Genomic DNA, 22,527 nt, shown 5'->3' on the forward strand with positions numbered 1-22,527 from the left:
TTATTATTAACTCCCATCATGCTGTGTGTCTAAGTATTATAGGCATGGTAGATCCAGAACTCCATCTCAGGGTGGGTAGAGTCATGTGACAAGCATGTAGGAATCTATATAATAAAGATTATAAAAAATACAGAGTCCCTAGTAGTCAATGTTATTGTATTGCATAGTTACAGTTAGCTTGTGGTCATAAATATTATGCAATGTGGCACAATTACTATCAGTGTATAATAAAGTGCTAGATAGACTATTATCGTAGACTCATACATTACAGCACATGTTCTAACTATTTCCAGGTGGTAGCTTTACATATTAAAGGATTGAATGATAAATACAGTGTGTTTCTAAAAGCTAGCTCTGAAACTCTTCATGCCCCTGCCATTTCAAGCCACTCGCACTTGAAGCCATTTTGTTGTATGGTTGGGATGAGTCCCCATTTGATGCAGAGTATGTGTGTGTATAGCAGTCGTGTGAATTTGTGGGATACAATAGAAAGTAGATTTTATATATATTTTTTAATTATTTAAGGTTATTCCACCTACATCTTGCTTCTGGCCAAATAGGAGGGGCACCAAATTCCCTGATGGCACTGTGGTACTCTAGAGGTGCCACCTTCCACCTTTTCTGATTGCAGGCTCTTCTTCAGAGCCCCGGCATTATGTAGTGTCAGAGCTTTGCTAGCCCATCGAGCTGTCTATCCATGTATCTATTATATGGGGAATATAGTCCCCATACACCTGTATTGGCTGTACCCCAAGATGGCGCCCTGGGATATGACTAAGGTAGATCTGCAGCTCCAATACCCACCCATTGTCCTTGCAGCTCTAAATGCCATTTGGCAATAAAACTAAAAATATTTATTAATTAAATCAGAAATTCTACAGAATGGGCAATGTGTGTATTTCTCATGCCCCCTCCCCTCTATACATACACTTCCCCCGAAGATTCGCTTCTGATTATAGAATTAGGAATCAGAGTGAAAACAGGACTACCTGTTATCAAACCTTGGTATAGATCTAGACTTAAAGCATCTTCTCTTATTTTAAAAGTAGAAGTGGAGGAAAAGATGATCCTCCCCCTACTCTCATAACATAAATAAGATGTATTTATTATATCTGTAAAACAGAGTGGATATTAAGAGCAGCCATACAGTGTGAGGGAAAGTACAGCATGCCTTGGAGCAGAGCAGGCCGGTTCGAATAAAATTGCTCCTTATATGGTCAAACACCCAGGGACTTTGAAAATGCCAAGAAGAGAGGCACTTTTACCCTGGGAGAAAGGAAATGCAATTTAAGTCATTATGACCACAGGATAACCTTTAGCTAGTGAAACAGTTCTCTCTCGAATTTTCATGCAGGAAGGATTTAGCTTTCCAAAACATGAAAACAAAAAAAGGAAAATGCTTTGCTACAAGGTACTTTTTTTATTGGAAATGCTGAAGTGGAATGTCTGCTAATTCTGGAAATTTTGGAGAGTTTCCCACAGATCTTTTATTTATAATTTGCAAATCACAGAGCTGCCGAAACCACAAGAATTCCATAGAATACAAGTGAGGAGTGTCCTAACAGTGTCTTAGAGTCGGCCTGTGTTGACAACACAAACCATGTAATGTGGGCAATGGAATTGTGGGAATATTTATATTATTAACAGCCTTGATAACTTTCACTCATTTTAAGTTAATAAGGGTCATTCAACTCACTAAGAGTAACATCTCAAAGATTCCTATGAAATATTTTTGAGGCAATTATAAACGTTAATATAGCATCATAGAACCATAGAATATGATGGCAGACAAGAACCATTCGGCCCATCTAGTCTGCCCAATTTTCTAAATAATCTCATTAGTCCCTGGCCTTATCTTATAGTTAGGATAGCCTTATGCCTATCCCACGCATGCTTAAACTCCTTTACTGTGTTAGCCTCTACCACTTCAGCTGGAAGGTTATTCCATGCATCCACTACCCTCTCAGTATCACTGACCAATCAACAATTTTTTCTGACTTATCAAAACAATCAAAATCCAAATTTCACAGATTAAAACTAGGCCTAACATTCATGGCTGCCCATAGAACCCCAATGCTATGTACCAATAAATGACCGTTTCAGACCTAAAGTTTAACCAACATTAATTCTACTTTCATCGTTATTCTATTATCTTTTCATTATAAATAATGTTGACACATATGTTAATTAAAGATGATGTCATAAAGCTGAATCTTACTCATATGATGTCTACCACAACCACTGTACCTCCATCATCGAATGTATTTGTCTTGGCATATTCTTTTGTTGTATTTCGGTTCTTAAAAAAGAGAAAACTATATAAATAAAGAATTTTAAAAACTGGGCCTAGTTGTAAATCTACTGATGTAGAGCTTTATAGATCAATATCACAAGGGTAACCTGATTAAAAAAAAAAAAAAATGGTGTTTATCCTACATTTTGCAATTTCTATTTCTAACTCACAACAGTTCAGAGTTTAGTGAATAAACTCAATATTTACATGTTTAGGGGAATTTCTTCTTCTATCCGGTTGTGTTTTCCTTTTAGTCCTCATAGACAAAAATACTGTGGGTGATTTCCTAGAATTCTCAAAAGAGCCAGTGATTCCAATACATGTAACAAAACACCTTTGTTCTATTCTTGTATTTAAGAAAACTAGTAATGGCGAGACTCACTTTCCACCATTTTCAGCCTGATGCTGGCTAAATGCAACTGGAGTTGTAGTTCAACAAATATTGGATGCTCGTACTATAATCAGCTCCTTCTTTTTTTTTTTTTTTATTCTTTATTTTTGTTGTGCATAAAATAAGATACAGGATTTCAGTGATCACGACATTGCTTAGTGACAGAGGAGATATCCAAAGTTACATGTCTAAAAGAATATACTGCACAATTTTTTTGAATGATAAAGACAGGCATAGTACACTGTGATGGCTTGTTAATAGTGTGATAGCGTACAGGCGAGTGATTTTGCCTCTGGTTCGGAAAGCGTTAAACTAAAACAGGTTAGGTATATATGTAATAGCCACAGCACCCAAATCTAGTTCCATATTGTACAAGCTCAGGATATATTAGTAACAGGCTGAAACAGGCATGTTGACATATCTACTGTGATATCAGATACTAGGTTTGTGAGCAGAGGAGGCCAACATATAGGGGAAACAGCAGTGCTTCCAGCGCTATAATTAAACATATTCTTTGAGATGCTGTGTGTGCATTTTTCAAGTTAGGTGAGTTAAGCCTGGGTCTGGGTTTCTGGTTCTGGGTCCCCGGTTTGGCAGCTAGAGGCATTATAGGGCTCATATATAGTAAGGCTCCTTAACCCCGGAGTCTGGGGGTGGGGGGAGGAGGGGAGTGTTTTTCGCAGTGTAGGTATGTGCCACTTGTGACTTCGGCATTAAGGTGTCGCCCGGGTGCCCTGTAGGTTGTGCCAGGTCAAAGGGTCTGCGAGGTCGGGGTATTGTGCGGTCTGTGTGTTAAGTAGTAAGTATATTTGAACTGCCGCGGTCTGCAGACTAGATGGCTAACCTATGACACGGCATTAGGCATAAAAAGTGAATGACGTAGAAATGCATAACTGGCATACAAATTATATACAAAAGGGGGAGGACGTTGCATAAGTCAGTGTAATATAAATCCGGCCGGTGCCTTTATTTGTTCCTTGTGACGGACAGTTTTTTCCCACATTAAGAGCTGGGTGGGTGCATAGTGCTGCTTCCTGCTGGGGCTGCCTGTCCCGATGGGGTGAACGGTGCTATGTTGGCTACATCCCACCGGTGTGGCGTTCTCGTCTTGGCACCTGCCATAGGGCGAATGCCTAGTGCTTGTAAAAATTGTGGTGCTTCCACCGGTGTTGTCAGTCGGTGGCTTTGCCTTTCTTGTGTGGCAATTAGCGTTCGGGGGTAGCCCCATTTATATTGTATGTCCGCTGCCCTCAATTGTGTTGTGGTTTCTTTCAGGGATGCACGCCACTGCAGCGTCTGTCGGCTCAGGTCTTGGTAGAAGTATAAGGTAAAGTCCTCGAAAGTGTATGGGGTCTGGCCCCTAACAGCACGGAGGAATCCGTCTTTGTCTGAGCGGGATTTGAAGCTCATTATGACATCCCTTGCGGAGTCTGGGGCATTGCGTTGGCGCCCTGGTATGCGGAATAGGCTGTCCAGGGTCAGTCCTTTGGCCTGTTTAGATGGAAGGGCAGCCTGTAGCAGCCTCTTTATGAGGAGCGGCAGTTCGTCTGCTGTCACAGTGTCTGGGATCCCCCTCACCTTGATATTTCTGTCTCGCCATATCTTCAAGCTGCCCCACTCAGGCGTTTAGTTGTGAGCATGTGGTTACTAGCTCCTGCATTTGCTTTGCCGTGGCGTCGTGCTGGGCTCTCAAGTCCTGGACTACTTCTTCCGTGGCTCGCATGCGGCTTGTAAGTGTGCTCAGCTCCGTCTTGAGGCCTGCTAATTCTGCTGTGAAGAAGGCCTTAAGGTCAGTCACCATGCCTGATAGGTCGGCCTTAGAGGCTAGTGGTGGTTCTGACTGCCTTGGTGGTGCAGTTTGTTGCTTCCTTTGGGGTGTCTGGGTCGGCATATCGCTCAGGTACTCGTCCTCTGAGGCAGAGAGTGACTCCATCCCCATGGTTTGAAAGACGTCCGCCATTTTGGGCCTGCAAGCCTGGGACAAGAGTTGCCCGATATCGTGGGTATGTCCCGCGGATGACCCTCGGGGTTTCCGTGAGTGTTTCCCCATATTGTGCTGACTCTCCCTCAGTCTTTCCCCGGCTTATAGAGGTAGTTTTTGAGGATTCTTTGGCTGTTTTGCCGTAGTAATGTCGGAGCTCGGGTTTCATGCGACTTGTCGGCTTGACAGCTAGCTCCGCCCCCCAGGGTCGTATAACATGTATAATGTTAAAGGAACACTATAAGGTTAGGAACACAAACATCAAGTCCTCACCCAATAGTGTTAAAACCACCAAGGAATGATTCTACTCACGAGAACAAATACAGTAAGCTGCAGTTGATCTGGTGAATATAGTGTCCCTTTAATTAGTGAAATATTTGACCCCTTAAGGACACATGACGTGTGACATGTCATGATTCCCTTTTATTCCAGAAGTTTGGTCCTTAAGGGGTTAAACTCTGTCTTTACTAGTAATCTAAAAGTGAAACCTGGGAATGGCTTATATTGTATGCTGACAATTCTGTACTTGCAAGTACTTTCTTTTTTATATATATATAAAAGTACATTCTATATGCCATAATTCATTCATACTTTGGAAAAGAGATTTTCCATAAACAATCAGCTACTGCAGCTTAAATAAACTCAGAAGCCAGGCCATGCAAGCATCATGATTTAAATTGTATATAACATGTTGTTTCCTCACTCAATAGGATTAAGGAACGCATGGCTCTTATTCATTTTGATTGAAAGATATGGTACTGTTACCACGAGATGAAAAGAAACATTAAACTGATTTGTATATGTTTTACATGTGCTCATGTAAGATCAAAGAGAACATTGAAAGTTTTGTATACATTTTAAATGTGCTTACTCACTAGCAGGGTTATTCGTCTTGTGAGGGAATTCAAAGCCACTTAAAGTAAACTTTAAAGGGACACTCCAGGACCATAAAGCACTTTAGCTTGCTGAAATGTTTATGTATCAATAGTGAGTCCTCTTTATTTTTATTTTATGAAAAGTGCAGATTTCAATAGACACTAGATTTCAATATAAATTACAATCCTGTAGCCCATGGATCAGCGCAGCTAGGGGAGTGGGCCTTGACAGAGCCAAAAAGTAGGCATAAGCCAAGGGAAGGTGAGTGACAGCTAGAAAGCTGGGGGGGCGGAACTACGATGGGAGTATTTATACCGTCCATTTTGTGAAGTGGCCACCTTAACTAAATAAAGAATAAACAAGCAATATAGGCGCTAAAAATAAAAATATATAGTGCAAATATTAAAAATAAAGGTAGAGCGGCACCTAAAAGTGCATAAGCTCAAGAAAACACCGTACAAAGAATATAAGATAAAAAAGGTGCGCTTTACCTTTAAAAAACTTTTTTGTGCAAATTAGTGCATTTAAATAGTGCAAATGGAGTGTCTATACAATATAATCACACTTAAAATAATCAATGTGCAAAATTGCAAGTGAAAAGGTGATAGAAAGTTCAAATGGTAACTTACTATCTATTAACAGGAAAAATTGTCTCAGAAAAAATGGCATTCAGTTGTTCCCAATAAGAGATATGATATACAAAAGAGAAAAAAACATAGCATAATACTGTATGAGGAATATAAAATAAACAGAAAAAGAGAATAAAAACTCACAAAGGAGGAGCAGTAAGAGTCTGCTCTAACTTCTCCAGCACGTATTCCACAATATGGAACTCAGATGTTGATAGATAGCAGGACGCCAGCTGAATAAAAACGAACTTTATTTCTTTCACAAACAAAAAGGGCTTCCTTTACCACATAGAAGGTCAGTGTCCCATTCAAAGCTGTAACAAGGTACACGCCAAAATTTCCGCGGTCTCTGCAGCTTTCGGCACTATCTCAAAACACTTCCGGATTCGGAGCTCCATGCGATCACGTGATAACGTGATGACGTCGTGTAAAAACGTGATGACGCGTTTCGCCTGATCGGCTTCCTCAGATCACGTTCTGATGTGGCTGGTCCTGACTTTTAAAGCCCATATTGTGGGCGTGGAGATGCTGAATGAATAATTAAAGTCTGATACAAACGGGGTAGATCCCCTAAATGTCTATTAGGAAAAGTCCCATACATTATGCCAAATACATGGAAATATAACATAAGGTGGTACTACTATCACCCCAATTAGTACAATATTGCAGTATTACATGAAAGAATGTACAATATAACAAAAAACAATACCAACAGTAAAAACCATATATCAGCAAAGGATAAAAAAACCTGGGCATATTATATGCAATATTACATGAAAGAATGTGCAATATGACAAAAAACAATACCAACAGTAAAACCCTATATCAGCAGAGGATAAAAAACCTGGGCACATTATATATATTTAAAAGAACCAATCTACTTATATTTAAAAGAACCAATCACTACAATATATAAATATAGCTAAATATGCACCTACTACTAAAAAGGAAAAAAGAAGGGAGAAAACAATTAATATCAGAAAAAAATCTAAAATATAATATTCATAAAATGAAATTATACAAATCAAATTCAATATTAAGACCTTTAGGTTCAAGAGTATCTAATGTGTGAACCCACTTCATCTCTTCTTTCCCTATATGTTGAATAAAATTACCTCCTCGACATGATTTTTTAACAATTTGAATTCCTAGAAATGTAAGGCCACTATGGTCTTTATTATGATATTTTTTAAAATCTTAACTAAACCTAAACTTACCTGTTAGTTGTCCCTCCCACCCTTCCTGACTTTGGTTCGGTTAGAAAATATTCCAGTTTTTTCACAGCGGCGGGGAATAACCAGGTTAAATCAGGGGGTAGATGGAGGAGAAAGTGGGCATCTTGAGGTTTAGTGTGGATTAGGCAGTGTTACACGTGGTTGGTAGGTTCGAGCCCGTCGGTGGCTCCGAGCATGGGGGTGTAGCGGTGTCTTGGTACACCCTACACTGGAACTTGGGTGTAGTGGTGTCTTGGTACACCCCTACAATTTAATCTGGAGGAAATGTGGTCATATTGGACGACCAGTTTCTGTGTTAATATGTTAATTAGATTTTTATTTATTATTATTATTGTGTGTCATTGCCAGGGGTATGTTATGTATATGGGGGGATGTTGGCTTTAATAACATTTGTTGGCAATGACCCTATTTGTTATTCCTTAATTAATAATTAATAAAGCTGTGGACTAATATTTCCAACAGTATAACCTGTGTCTGTGTCTTAATGGGTTCAGGGTAAGGTTAGCGCATATGCCTCTCATACACACATACATCCCTCTCATACACACACAGAGCCAGCATAAGTTACACATGCACGCACACACACGCACACACAGCCAGCAGACATCTTACACACAAAAACACACAGCCAGCAAATATCTCACACAAAGCCAGAACACATTATATTTCCAAACCAGCTTTTTGGGCAGGCGCCCAAGTAGGTCGTCATGACAGACACATATATTGGGCTACTGCTTTATCCCTATGGACAAGTAGATTTAAAAAAAATCCACACCCATGATATATGCATTATACACGTTAAGGGAACAGCACACACAATAAAAAAAAAAAAACACAGTACGTTTCCACCAGATATATATGTTTTTTAAAACTTATTGTTATATATAGGTTAACAAATTTAAACCTATTTAGTTTAGAAAAACGGCGCCTGAAAGGGGATATGATAACACTATACAAATATATTCGAGGCCAATACAAACCATTGTGTGGAAATCTATTCACAAACCGGACTTTACATAGGACACGAGGTCATACGTTTAGACTAGAAGAGAGAAGATTTCGTCTAAGGCAAAGGAAAGGTTTTTTTACTGTAAGAACAATCAGGATGTGGAATTCTCTGCCTGAAGAAGTGGTTTTATCAGAGTCCATACAGATGTTCAAACAGCTACTTGATGCATACTTGCAAAAACAGAATATTCAAGGATATCATCTTTCAATGTAGGGTAATAACTGCTTGATCCAAGGATAAATCTGACTGCCATTCTGGGGTCAAGAAGGAATTTTTTTCCTAGCTTGTTGCAAAATTGGAAGTGCTTCAAACTGGGTTTTTTGCCTTCTTTTGGATCAACAGCAAAAAACAAATGTGAGGAAGGCTGAACTTGATGGAGCTATGTAACTATATATTTAATATTAAAACAGCTGGTTTCAGTTTTTAGATTTATGTATGTCTTCCCTTTTAATAATTAGTAAATCTGCTCATTTATCATATCTTTATTTCAGAGGTGAATCAGGCGCAGGAAAAACAGAAAACACCAAGAAAGTCATTCAATATCTGGCTGTTGTGGCCTCCTCACACAAAGGGAAAAAAGATGCCACTATTACTGTAAGTCATGTTCGCTTATTGACTCTCATAATAATTACATCCCTTATCAACAGCTCTTAAGGAAGAGAATGAAATGGAATACTGTGGCACCAGCTGCTTATTCGCCTGCCAAGTAACTGACATGTTAAGAATACACAGCATCATCACAGATGTCCTGTTTATAGAATGATAAGGCTTTGACATTAAAGAAAATGTATATATATAAATATATATCACCAGGATAAATCACTACGTATCCATTTAACATTTACACCATGTCTTTTGATTCTGACTCTCTGATACGCCTAAATCTTTCCTAAATAGACTATTCTGTATATTATATAAAAGTCATTAATCTGATATCGGATGTTAGAGAACATACTATATGTGATAGTGGTCCTAATATCGGTCTTCTTCATTATTAGGATTGCCTCCATCAGTTGTTTATGCTCCATCTACGGACTACTTGTGTGATTCCCAAAGCAAGTCTGAAGAATTGGTTTAAATTTTTGCTTGGGCATAGGTAGATAGATAGATAGATAGATAGATAGAGAAAACAATAAAAAAATATTCTGCTGTATAATTTAATTGTTAAAAAGTCTGCTCCAATTAATTTTACACAGTTGCCTTGCAATGATATGGTTGTCAATATTCTCTCAGTATGGCCAGGCGGTATATCCCACGTTGTTGTAAAACTACAACATCCATGATACTTTGATAGCCTTAGTGAATTATGGTAATTGTGGTTCTACTAAAGCTAGGGATCTACCTGCTGACCATCTCTGGGGTAAATTCAAAAAATGCTAAACGAATATGTCTCAAATGTGTTTTTGTATTTATTTTCTACTATTGTAACTTTACAAGATAAGGACAATCTGTTTTAAGAAGGATAATACTGATATTTGTTTTACTGCATTATTCAACTACAGCAAGGCCCATCTTTTGCTTACGTGAGTAAAGTAGATTGTGTAGTGTTTAGTGTGTATGTGTGTGCGTGTGACTCACAGAGTGGACTTTTGCATGCTATTGTTGCACATACTCAATACAATTGGTGGTGGTAGTGTTATAAAAGTCATATTGCATATCACTACGGAAAAAGCAACAATAGCACCTGACTTTAACACAAATTAAACTGGTTGTTGTGACAATGATGAGTTTTGAAATGTCTATATATATATGGTTCGCAGCCAATCTAATACAAACGGTTATTACTGGCTAATAAATAACATATTTCAATGAAAAACAAACAAACATGAATATACCATAGTTTGTTGCAATAGACAAATAAAAAGAAGAACAGTCTATTTAAAAGGATAATTAATTACTTATAATAATCTATTATCAGTCCAGTTTCTGGATTCCAATTTATCCCAAATCATGGACCATTACTAAAATGACTTAATTTTGGGTTCTACTTCTGAAAGATTGGATGAGAACCACAGACATAAATTCAAATCTCATAAACTCTGCGTGTATCTGATACTCTTAACTTTTTTTTTACCATTTATCCTGAAAGAGTCAATCTGCCTACATTTGGAGTCTTGGATAATATTCTGAAAAATAAAGGGCATTCGAGGTTGAATTCTTTAGGACGTGTTGTGAAATAATAGTTGGATTTGCACTAGTTAATCCCATTTGCATGTTATTTACTGATATTTTGACTTATCCTGCATGATTGCATGTTTTTTTCTGCTTGCTATAAATGTTGTTTAACATAATAACTAGGACTATAATATACCGTATAGGGCATGGTGGCTAGTATCTTCAATAACTTGTGATAAATAGAATTGCCATTCAAATATATCACATTTTAGAAAACATTTATAATAAAGAAAATAAAAAATAAATACAAATGTTCTCTCGGCCAATAAACACTGTGCTGCTTAGATCAGAAGGAGAGCTTCCAGTAGCATAGAAAGCAGTGAGAAGAGGCCAGGACACTCTTGACACCACAACCACAACACCCAGTTGTAGTGGTTATGGTGCTCGAAATGTTCCTCGAAATATGTATTTCCAAATCTATTTTTCGAAAAACACAATAATTTGGCACTTGTAATTATGATATTGGTCAGTAGTTCCAAGCACTCACATAATAATAAGAAACCAATTATTTACATGTTTTTTTTTAAATGAAATACTATTTATGGCTAAGTTAAAAGGGAAGCTGCTTGTTATAAGAAATACAAAAAAATCGATGTCCAATTGGTAATATAGATGTTTGTGTATATTTCTTAGTTTTAACTGTTGGAGAACAACTTGTGGATTCTCAAGATGAACTGTGGCAAATGTGCTTTTTGCTTAGTTGCTCACAGATCTACCTACTGAGTCCTCATTGACTTCCACGGCTAGACTTCAACGAGCTCTTAATAAATTATGCCACATGCCGCAGCTGTCTGGAGTCTTTCCACTGACCATGCAGCATCCCAGGATTTCATAAACGGTGCCTCCAAATTATTGCTTTCAGCTAATTAAAAACCTGGTTAAAATATTATCAAGCTTACCTGAATTTTTGCTTAGAGACGATATGAGGATCAACGCAGGGCTTTTAAATAGGCCCCTTTCATTTTTCTACACATCATCTTAGTCGTAATTTTGGATAATACATATTGTTAGCCTGTTTAAAAAAAAAAAAAAGCTAAAAAATATATAATAAAGCACATTATAGAAGACAGAGCTGTCATATGTATATAAAAAATCCACGGCTTGTTGTTTTAGGCTTCAGTAATAGACATGGAAGCTTACTGGTTTTAAAGTGTATGCAGTTCAGAAGGGGACATATTTAGTATACTCCTATAGCTGCATGGCGTGCTGTGTATTTATATTTTTCTATAACATATACCAGTTTGTCTCTGCATGCAAAATCAATGATATCATCAAACATTGATTTACTTCAGTTGCAGGCTAAATGTTGCTCCATTTAACGCTACCTTTTTATCACCAGAAAGTACAGTGACGCATATATGTCTAAGTGCATTGCGTGAATAAAAAGGTTCAGCGCGGAAAGCCATCTGCTTCTTAGCTCAATGCTGCTTAGCCCTTTATATAACAAGGCCTATTGCTACACTAAAGTCATAAATTTACTAAGCAGTCAAGAAGATCCTGAATGCTTCTGTCTAGTATATGTTTTGCCCTAAGTACAAAAACAAAATTCACTTTGGTTTAGTGCCAAGGCCAATCTGAATGTCCCAGTAATGATAGCTAGCAGATCCTACATTAGGTCTTTGATCTATCAAACATCACAGGACAGTTACATAGCTGCTTCAAACTTCATGCAACAGTGGCAATGTTAATTGCTGTGCGCCCGCAAATCGACTCGTCGATCCAAAGAAGTGATTGTCTTTGAGAGTTTATCATAACATCCCGATATATCTCGACAGTACATGTATCCTGCTTTATACAATTTCACATTATTTGTCAGTGCTTTTTGTTAACGTTTGATGATGTGAATTCCAGGGAGAGCTGGAAAAACAGCTTCTTCAGGCCAATCCCATCCTTGAAGCGTTTGGTAATGCCAAAACTGTGAAGAATGACAACTCCTCAAGATTTGTAAGTAAAGCATGTAGAATCGGAGTAAAATCATACATAAATGGGGAAATATAAGCATATACAATGTATCTAATAGACATTCTGCTAGACTTGTGTCTCCATACTGCGTCCAGAGGAAGGGGTCAACATGTTCACTTGGTTACCTCATGTGCATACATCTTGTCAGCCATATCTGATTTGTGAAAAACAGATATAGAGGCTTGAGAGAGGTGGTGGTGGGGGAGGTGATTCAGAGGAGTCCCAGCTTCAACTTAAGAACCAGGTGAGCGGCCGCCTATACGTGGTTCAGCCTCGTGTAGGCCGCGAGCCTCGAGTGGGTTAGTCTAGCGTCGTAGAAGCTCGTGCAAGGTACCGTCAGGTACAGCAACGACTACCGGGTAGGATTAGTGGAGGCTGCTGTCAATGAGTGCAGATAGCTTGGAAGCACACCCCAATTTATTTGGGCAAACTCCGGAGCTCTTGCTGAGCACGTCTGGGCTGCTTGGCTGTCAGGCTCCGCCCCCCCAGTATATGCTTTTAATGTGCTTACACATAATCTCATCAGTTTGCTATGCCCAACTACAGGAATAAGACCATCCAAGGCAACAATAACACAAGTTTGGTATTCTGATAAATGGGGAGTGGAGATGTCTCAATAATGGGAAATTGTCCGAATGTGGAGATAGAGAAGGTAGAATGGATCTACACATCACTCCTCCTATTGGGTGAAAGTTATTTGAATTGGAGACAAGAAACCATTTTCAGGTGAAACCAAAACCATTTTCAGGAATCCTAATGCATGTGGGATTTACCCAGGGATGCGGTTGTCCCTCAGGTAATGAAGTTTTAAGGACAGTTTTAGTGCTTTAGTCCTGATGAGCTTTATGGTTTAACCTTCTTTTTCTAGGCTTATTTTATGAAAGTCATATTTGCAAGATAAATCACCACTATTATAAAACTCATTAGTAACACTTATGACAATTCATAATAGCCGTGGAATTAAAAGATAATTTATTTTGTATTGTTTGTTTTTACTTGCAAATTATTCATTGATCATGTCACAGTTATAATGTTTTCTTTCGCTTGTCTTTTCTTAATTTTGTTATTCTGTAGGGTAAATTTATTCGGATAAACTTCGATGTGACTGGCTACATTGTAGGAGCTAACATAGAGACCTGTATCCTTTTTTAGTTCACTGCGATGAAATGCTTGAAAACTGTGTTAGCCTGTTAGATAAACAGATCTGCATAAATGTCTAAGTAAGGCAAATACACACAGGAGAGACATAAACAAAGGGAAATGCAAACACTGTTGATAGAAACATGAAATGTTACTCTTCTTAGGCTGTAAGGGTACTCCACCCTTTCACTGACACAAACAGCCAGAGTATTCTAAGCTATCAAAAAAATAATAAACATTGTATACCGTCTTTTGCCAAAAAATAAGACCGGGTCTTATATTCATTTTCCCCAAAACAAACGCACTAGGGCTTATTTTACGGGAATGTGTTATTTCAGGGAAAAACAGTAGCTAGCATGTGCTAGAAAGCAGGTGTATGTTCGAAGGAATTCCCCGAATATAGACCAGTTAACAAGGGCATTGAATCCCGCAAATCTATGTTCGGGGAAAATTCCCAGAACATAGATTAGCTTACCAACATATGGAATCCCGCGATCTCTGTTTGGGGAAAATTCCCTGAACATAGATTAGTGAACTAGCGACTAGGGCTTATTTTTAGGGTAGGGCTTATATTACAAGCATCCCCCTGAAAATAAGCAAATAATTATTTTGGGGGGATGTCTCAGGGTAATAAGCAGTTTGCAAAAATGAAAATACTATTACTCATTTATTAATAGCTTTCTATTCTTAGGCGAAAAAAAGAAGCTCATTACTAAAAGCCGCTCTCAGGAGCCAATAGATAGACACATAGATAAACTCATTTCCATGGCCATCCTGAAATTTTTTTATACTAGCGCTATCATGCATTGCGGCACAAAAAAGAAAATTACTTGAAAAAACACTTCAAAATAAACAAAGGTTCTGTTTCATTTTAAGTATTGTGCAAAAGCATTCAGCCAACATTGCAGCCTCATTACCTTGATGCAAAAAGTTTGGTAACTGGACTGGTTGTATGCAGTTTCATATCTATTTAAAATAAAATAAAATTACCATTTTTGTAAGCCTTTTAATTGTACTCATTTAAACCAGATATAGTTATGTGTAATGCATTTGAGCTGATTATCAGCTGAAGTCAATAATGGAATCAAGTGCAAGGATTACTCCTTGAAGGGGGGAGCAGAGCAGGAGGCAAAGTGGCCTGGAGGTTGGGACCCATCAGAATCACTTGACGTTAAACTATTTCTAAATTATTTAACCCCTTAAGGTAAGACAATATCCAGGCCTTTCAGGCACCATAACATTATGGTGAGATGAAGTTGTTGCCCTAAGTGTTCCATTAAAATACATGTCAGTGGTGTATATATATACATACAACATCTGCAGTCAACACCAACCTATGGAGACCCACCAGGAATGTATCTGTAATTTATCTGGTGGTCCAGTCTGGTCCTGTAAATTTTGTATATCATAAAGTGATATGTAATTGTTGGATAATTACTTGACTGTGGTTAGCAAAAGATAAATAAAAAGTCTTTCATCGCGGAGTCAGTGAGTCATTTTATTGCAAGTGCTGACCCCAGTGGATGGTTTGTATCTCAATGTTTTAAATAACATTACATTTCCATTAGCACACTCCATATAAGGACAACAGGATTTTGGCATGTTGTTTCTTTGTATAAACAACACTTCAATGTTCTAATTTTTGGCTTAGCGGTATTTATTATAATTAATGCAATCATCATTGTTTGGTAGAACTTTCTCCATAGCATCAATGTTTGGTTCTTTAGTACCAAAACAGATTTGCTTGAAAAATCCCGTGCTATTCGACAAGCTAGAGACGAGAGGACCTTCCACATATTTTACTATCTGCTTGCTGGTGCCAGGCCTGAATGGAAAGGTATTTGGGATATATTGATGATGTTCTTCACAGTACAGAAATCCATAAATTGTTTTATCAAACGATTGATATTATTTCACCAAATGTTAATAGTCTTTAGTGTTTCATAATACAATCACTTAGTAATTAAATGAAAATATTACATGAATAACCCAAAAAATACACAATAAAACAATATTTTAAAAAAACCAAGTGTTACTCATTCAGTTATCTCTCCCCCTCAAGTACTTTATGGGACAGACAGAATAATATGTAGTACAGGGGAGAATATATCACAGATCATTAACATTTTAAGTTTAAATTGTTAAGTCATATATTGAGAGCATTCTTTGGAATGCAATCCGGTTTATTAAGATGTGTTTATACCTAAATGCCTTTCTTTGTGTACCTATATTTTCCTTCTTTTTTTCAGAGGAGTTGTTGCTAGAAGGTTTTGGAAATTATACATTTTTTTCCCATGGCTATGTACCAGTTCCTGCACAGGACGACGGAGACATGTTTAGTGAAACACTTGAAGCAATGGGTATTATGGGCTTCGTTGAGGATGAACAGCTATGTGAGTAGTTCTAGTGTACATTTCAAATACAGTCTATGAAGTCATACCATCTGACTTCCCATTAGGTTTAAATTCCCTTTGCTTGTCATTCCCTGTGCATGTTGCAGGGGTTTTGGCTAGGGTTCACTCACACCCAGGTCCCGCTGTACCAGGACAGACCATCCATTGAAACTGAAGAAAGTCACTTAAACACCTAGCGTCTCTCTTAAGACCTTTTCATTTAAAAACCTGGCTAGCAACAAGTAAACGCTCCTAGACAATGACATGCACTTCAGTCTATGCGTCTCGTATTGAACATATACTTTTTCAAGAGTCTGGATTGATATAAACTAAATATCCACATAATGGGTAATACACTAAACCGGGATTTGAAAGAGAATTATAACTGATAATATTGTTTTATGTTTTATTGTTTTTAAACTTACATCTGAGCATATTTAGAGAATTGTTCCAGTTCCATTTTGACATTAAAGGAACATAATCCGAAATTGTCTTCCTAACACTGTAGTGCTCTTCTACCACCGCTCCCCCCCCCCCCCATCCGGCCATGAAAGGGTTAAAGCCCTTTTATTCTTCACTTGCGTTATTCCAGCGCCAAGGGACCTCGGTTTCCTCCTCTCGTGACATCACATGCATTAGGCCTCGTACATGCATTAGGCCTTCCACATAGGAAAACATTGAATCAATACTTTCCTTTGGGGATTTTCAAGACTGGAGGTCCTCATGCAAAGCATGAAATGAGGAAGCGCCTCTAGTGGCTGTCTGGAAAACACCCACAAAACGCTGGCAAGAAAAGCTCCTTCACTGAAAAGAGCATTTAAGTGAAGGGGCATAAATCTAATAGCAGCGTCTGGTTTGTGTGCCGCACTGCATATTAAACCATGTGGTCGCAGCCAGGGCCCCTGTCACTCTGTCTCCCTAGCAGGTCGCCGCCGGGCTCCTGTCTCTGTGTCCCCCGTTAAACATGGCCCCTGTCATTCCCTACAAAACTCACATTGACTCCCCCAATTCTGTCACACTCACCTCCCACGACTCTTCTACACTCACCCTATCTCATTAACCTCCACTAATCTTGTCACTTATCCTTTCTCGCACTCTCACACTCACCCCTAACTCTGTCACACTCACCAACTTTCACCCTGCCACACTCACCCTATCACAGGTTAATATGGCAATGCTCTGCATGGCACGCAGGCCATTCTCGCAAGAGTTACAGTGAGAAGCAGCTGGAAAGACAAGATGGTACTGACTGGGCCCCTTCTCACCACATGCTATGTTGCATGGCTTCCTCTCATCTCATCCATTTCATCCTGACTCATAACCAGGTACCTCCTTACACTATACACACTGCCAATTCTCACTTCACTCTTCCACCTTGCACTATGTACACTTCCACTTTACACACTGCCACTTTACACTGTACACACCGCCACCTTCCACTATACACACTGCCACTTTACACTATGCATACTGACACTTTACACTATACATACTGCTACTTTACACACTGCCACTTTACACTATACACACCGCCACCTTCCACTGTACATACTGCCACCTTACACTGTACACAACGGCACTTTACACTATACATACTGCTACTTTACACACTGCCACCTTGCACTATACACACTGCCACTTCACACAGTGCATCCACTACATAAACACACACTCTGCATTCCTTACACAAACACACACTGCATCCACTACACAAACATACACTCTGCATTCAGTATAACTACACTGCATCCACTTCACACTATATCCACTACACATAAACATGCACACTGCATAAATTACACTGACACTGCACACACTGAATCCATTACACAAACATACAATCTGCATTCACCATATAAACACACACTCTACATCTATTACACTTCATCCACTATACGCATACACCTCATCCACTATACACACCCTCCTGTATCCCACTGCACACACACACACACACACACACACACAACATGAGGGGGCGGAGCCAATGGGGGCAGCAAAATAAGTCCTTGCCTAGGGTGGCAAAATCCTTGCACCAGCCCTGGACACACAAGCATATACACAGACACAGTGTATAGGTAAGTGTATTGGCTGCAGTGCTTACAGACACAGGGGGAGGGGGGGAGAGGGGGAGGGGGGCATTTCATACTTGGATCCAGGCAGCACAATGTCTTGGTCCAGCCCTGCTAGTATCTAAAATCTAGTTAGCATATTGTTTCATCCTTTTTTCCTCTATGTATCTTCATTAATAATAATTGTAAATAAGATATCATGTTTTATGAATACAGGTATTAAGCCCGGCTAAATACAATTATAACAATTTAAACTGAATCTAAGGGGGGGGGGGGGGAGGGGGGGGAGGATAATTGCGCTGAGGCTTGCAAAATATTTTGTGAGTTAATCTGTAAAGAAAGACTTCTACCAGTGCGTTAAATTGTACTCGGTCACTGCCCTTTGAAGTATCCAAAATCACCAATTAAAATAATCATGTTCGTTTAAAGCACTCACCCTGAATGTCAATGCATGCACTTTTTTTTTATACTTTAACTATTAGCAGTCTCCGTTAGTAGCAGGTAAAACAAATGAGTACAAAACAGAAAAACGGCAAAGCATAACTTTTGGATCTCTTTTGGCCTACTCAAAAGCATTTGTGATGTATCAAAAAATAAGCTATGCATTCTGATATGATAAACTGTGTTTAATTTTATTTTGTAAAAAAAACTGTTATATATTAGCAAACTGAAAAAAAAGTTTTGTCGATAAAAATCAGCTAGAGGTCCAAAAATATATTATCTTACTATTTTTTTTAGTAGACTTGCAGAATAACTTAAAGGGAAACTATAGCTTCTAGCTTCCCCCTATCTCATGTCGGCGGAGGGAGACCTAATGTGCATGCGCGGCCACGCATTAGGTATTAGTATTTCCCCCATAGGAAAGCATGTATAATGTTTTTCTATGTGATTTTGGGTGACACTGGATGTCCTCATGCATAGTATGAGGACATCCAGCATCAGTTAGGTGACCAAAAGTCACCTAACAACTCGGAAGTGCCTCTAGTGGCTATCTGGTAGCTGTCCACTCCACTCCACTAGAGGTGGAGTTAAACCTCAAAGGTAATTATTGCAGTAAAAGAAAAATTGCAATTATTTCCTTTGCAGTATTAAGGGACCTGGGACCGTGCACCAACGCCACTTCAATGAGCTAAAGTGGTCCATGTGCCTATAGTGTCCCTTTAAATAATATGATGGGGAATGAATGAAACAGTCTGCCTTATTAGTAACCTCTCATCTGCCACACATGAGGTGAGGGCAAGGAGAGGACCATAGCCCAGGTTTTCTTCTCAGGTATAGGGGTCCTCTAGAGTCTAGATCACTGATTAAAACATATTTTATCCACCATCCCACAGTTAAAATTTATGGGCAGGGATCCATGTTGTTAACCCCCCTCCAAATGGAACAAGCACAGTTCTCCGAACTCATCCCTAAATTGCGATTATTGATGACTGAAATCGAAATTGCTGGTTGCAAAGTTATGTAATTTAAGGTTCAGTTTGTAGTTAGTGAATAACACCTTGTATATTTAACAAATCTAAACATTATGTCTGTATTACATTATCATTTGGAGGTACTTACAATCAAATTACCCTGCTCCTTAAAAATAGTGAGTATAAGGAGATTTTATCGAATTTGATTGAGGAAACTCTGTAGCACATCCTTAATATAATAAACCCTAGACAGTGTTTTTTGTTTGTTGAAATGAGGAACACATAATACACCTGTCATTGAATTTCACTATTGTAAGTCAGTTTTACCTAGATGAATACATTAAGCACAAGGGTAGTATATAAAATAGCCCATTATGGGGGAGATTTATCAAGACAATACAGATGCTATGTTGGGTGCAAAGAGCTAAATGCTAAGATATATTCTCGATTTCCATGGATGATAAATATCGCCCATTCTCATCTAAATAAAACTGGAGTGTTTGAGAAATGTCTCTATATCTTGTTTGCACACTATGCAAAGTTAATGTTTGTTAATTGCAAAATATTTCAATATTTCTGGTCTTATATTGCAGCTATGATGAAAGTGGTTTCATCAGTCCTACAACTTGGTAACATTATATTCAAGAGGGAAAGAAACACAGACCAAGCTTCCATGCCAGATGACACAGGTATTTCAAATATTGGCTTGACTTGCATCCGCAATTTTTTTCTGTTCAGTATGTTTTAAGTACTAGTATATTCTTTTTAATATGAATAGCATGTTCACTCACACTATCGATGTACGCTCAGGCTTTCACTAATGTTTTACATGTCTGAATAAGAATATACACTCTTCAATACCTTGTAACATATATCAGCCTTCCCGAAGGATTTCCAAATTTTATGGCAAGACAGGAGGCTTCATATTAGCTTTGCTTTATTTTCTGAATCCTCCCAGCAGCAAAGAAACAGTTAAACAAGTGAAAACAAAATCAACCAATCAGAAGACATCCATACAGTAACATGTGACTATGAGGCTCCTCCCAACGCCTCTTTCTTGATGCAGCCATAACTTAAAGTCCACCGTGTAAACCAACTAATAATAAGCAAAACACAAAGTGTAGTCAACCATGTACACGAGGCATAATGAGTCCAATGAAGAGACGAATCAAGGATGCCGTGAAGGAGAAGAAGAAACACCACACTAGAACGAAAAGAAAATTTGTGAAAGTATGGTGTGATTGGTAGACTGGCAGTCATACAGAAACAAACACAAGCAAATATTCGCCTCCTGTCTTTAATAAAATGTAGCTAGTTTGGATAAAAGGCTTACAAATATGTTTTCATATGTTTTTTTCCCTAATTTATATTTAAGCTGCTCAAAAAGTGTGTCACCTCATGGGAATCAATGTGACAGATTTCACAAGAGCTATCCTCACCCCTCGTATCAAAGTGGGAAGGGATCTTGTTCAAAAAGCCCAAACTAAAGAGCAAGTAAGTGAAATCTGCCTAAATTTATTCTGTTTCTACTTGGTGACACCTATCCATAGTTTTATTTTAATGCATTTATTGGATGCTGATTCTAAACTTATATCCCTTCACGTTCAGGCCGACTTCGCCATTGAGGCTTTAGCAAAAGCAACATATGAACGTCTTTTCCTCTGGTTGCTAAATCGAGTCAACAAAGCTCTAGACAAGACTAAGCGTCAAGGAGCCTCTTTCCTCGGTATCCTTGATATTGCTGGATTTGAAATATTTGAGGTAAGTTAAAAGTGATACATGAACTTGATTATTTAATTGCGAGAAAATCCACCTAATTGCGTTGAATGTTACTTTTGACAGTGTAAAATTACTATTCTTGGTTAAATTGGATTCTGTTTCTTTTTAGGTCAACTCATTTGAGCAGCTATGCATCAACTACACGAATGAAAAGCTTCAGCAACTTTTCAACCACACCATGTTCATCTTGGAGCAGGAAGAATACCAGAGAGAAGGAATTGAATGGAACTTCATTGATTTTGGACTTGATTTGCAACCCTGCATAGAACTTATTGAGAGGCCTGTAAGTAGTGTTTTGCTGTCCACTTTCTAGCTTGTTTTTAAATTTCTGGGGAGAAATATATTTGATCTGCTTGCAAAAAATATTAAGACAATGTATTCTACCTCTGGATCAATATTAAGGGTTTCTTTGTATGTAAACCAAATATTTACATAAATTTAACTGATAAAGTGTTATAACATGCTACTATACAGTCCATTAAACTAATGCTCATTATAATTGGCCAGAATAACCCACCTGGTGTTCTGGCTCTTCTGGATGAAGAATGTTGGTTCCCCAAAGCCACAGATGTCTCTTTTGTTGAGAAGTTAATACAAGAACAAGGAAGCCACATAAAATTCCAGAAACCTAAACAGCTTAAGGACAAAACCATATTCACTTTACTTCATTATGCAGGAAAGGTATAGTATAATCATCTATAAGTAGACTTTTCTTATGATGCTTGTTCGATTCTTCAAGTAGTCATGAATGTCTATGTTTGTTTTGTGCAGGTTGACTATGATGCTACAAACTGGTTGACCAAAAATATGGACCCACTGAATGACAATGTGACAGCTTTATTGAATCAGTCTTGCGATAAATTTGTTGCAGATCTTTGGAAAGATGGTATGAAGACGTTGCCTCCTTTAAGTGTCAGTAATTGACTTGTGTATTCGGTTTCAACAGAATTGCAATTCGGCCTAATTTTGAGCAATCAGCGATTCATCAAAATTCTGCAACTCTGACTTGCCATATGAATGAATCGAAAAACAAATGAAATGGGCAATAAAAAAGCTATCTAATTTGTTTTTTGATTCGGAGTTCTGTCCATGACACTACAAAAAAGGGGAGTGAATGGAGAAGAAGCTGATATTTTATCTTTGTCATAGCAGTACACTAATCGGTACATTTTCACACTAT

General features: G+C 38.3%; 1 protein-coding gene across 3 annotated transcripts in view; it reads left to right on the plus strand.

Moving 5' to 3' along the window:
- Window positions 1–22,527, plus strand: part of MYH11 (myosin heavy chain 11) — an 89,942-nt gene that overhangs the window by 36,200 nt on the left and 31,215 nt on the right. For 2 of the 3 annotated variants that reach the window (XM_063430317.1, XM_063430319.1), the window contains exons 5-16: window positions 8,906–9,008; window positions 9,917–9,937; window positions 12,441–12,533; window positions 13,626–13,689; window positions 15,430–15,528; window positions 15,941–16,084; window positions 20,162–20,257; window positions 20,944–21,062; window positions 21,177–21,329; window positions 21,457–21,630; window positions 21,855–22,028; window positions 22,119–22,233. In XM_063430317.1, the coding sequence (XP_063286387.1) occupies window positions 8,906–9,008; window positions 9,917–9,937; window positions 12,441–12,533; window positions 13,626–13,689; window positions 15,430–15,528; window positions 15,941–16,084; window positions 20,162–20,257; window positions 20,944–21,062; window positions 21,177–21,329; window positions 21,457–21,630; window positions 21,855–22,028; window positions 22,119–22,233 (1,355 nt within the window). The remainder of the gene's footprint in view (window positions 1–8,905; window positions 9,009–9,916; window positions 9,938–12,440; window positions 12,534–13,625; window positions 13,690–15,429; window positions 15,529–15,940; window positions 16,085–20,161; window positions 20,258–20,943; window positions 21,063–21,176; window positions 21,330–21,456; window positions 21,631–21,854; window positions 22,029–22,118; window positions 22,234–22,527) is intronic. The other variant, XM_063430318.1, reaches the window with a different exon arrangement.

This window comes from Pelobates fuscus, chromosome 8 (assembly GCF_036172605.1).
Source record: "Pelobates fuscus isolate aPelFus1 chromosome 8, aPelFus1.pri, whole genome shotgun sequence".
In the NCBI taxonomy this organism is placed as follows: domain Eukaryota; kingdom Metazoa; phylum Chordata; class Amphibia; order Anura; family Pelobatidae; genus Pelobates; species Pelobates fuscus.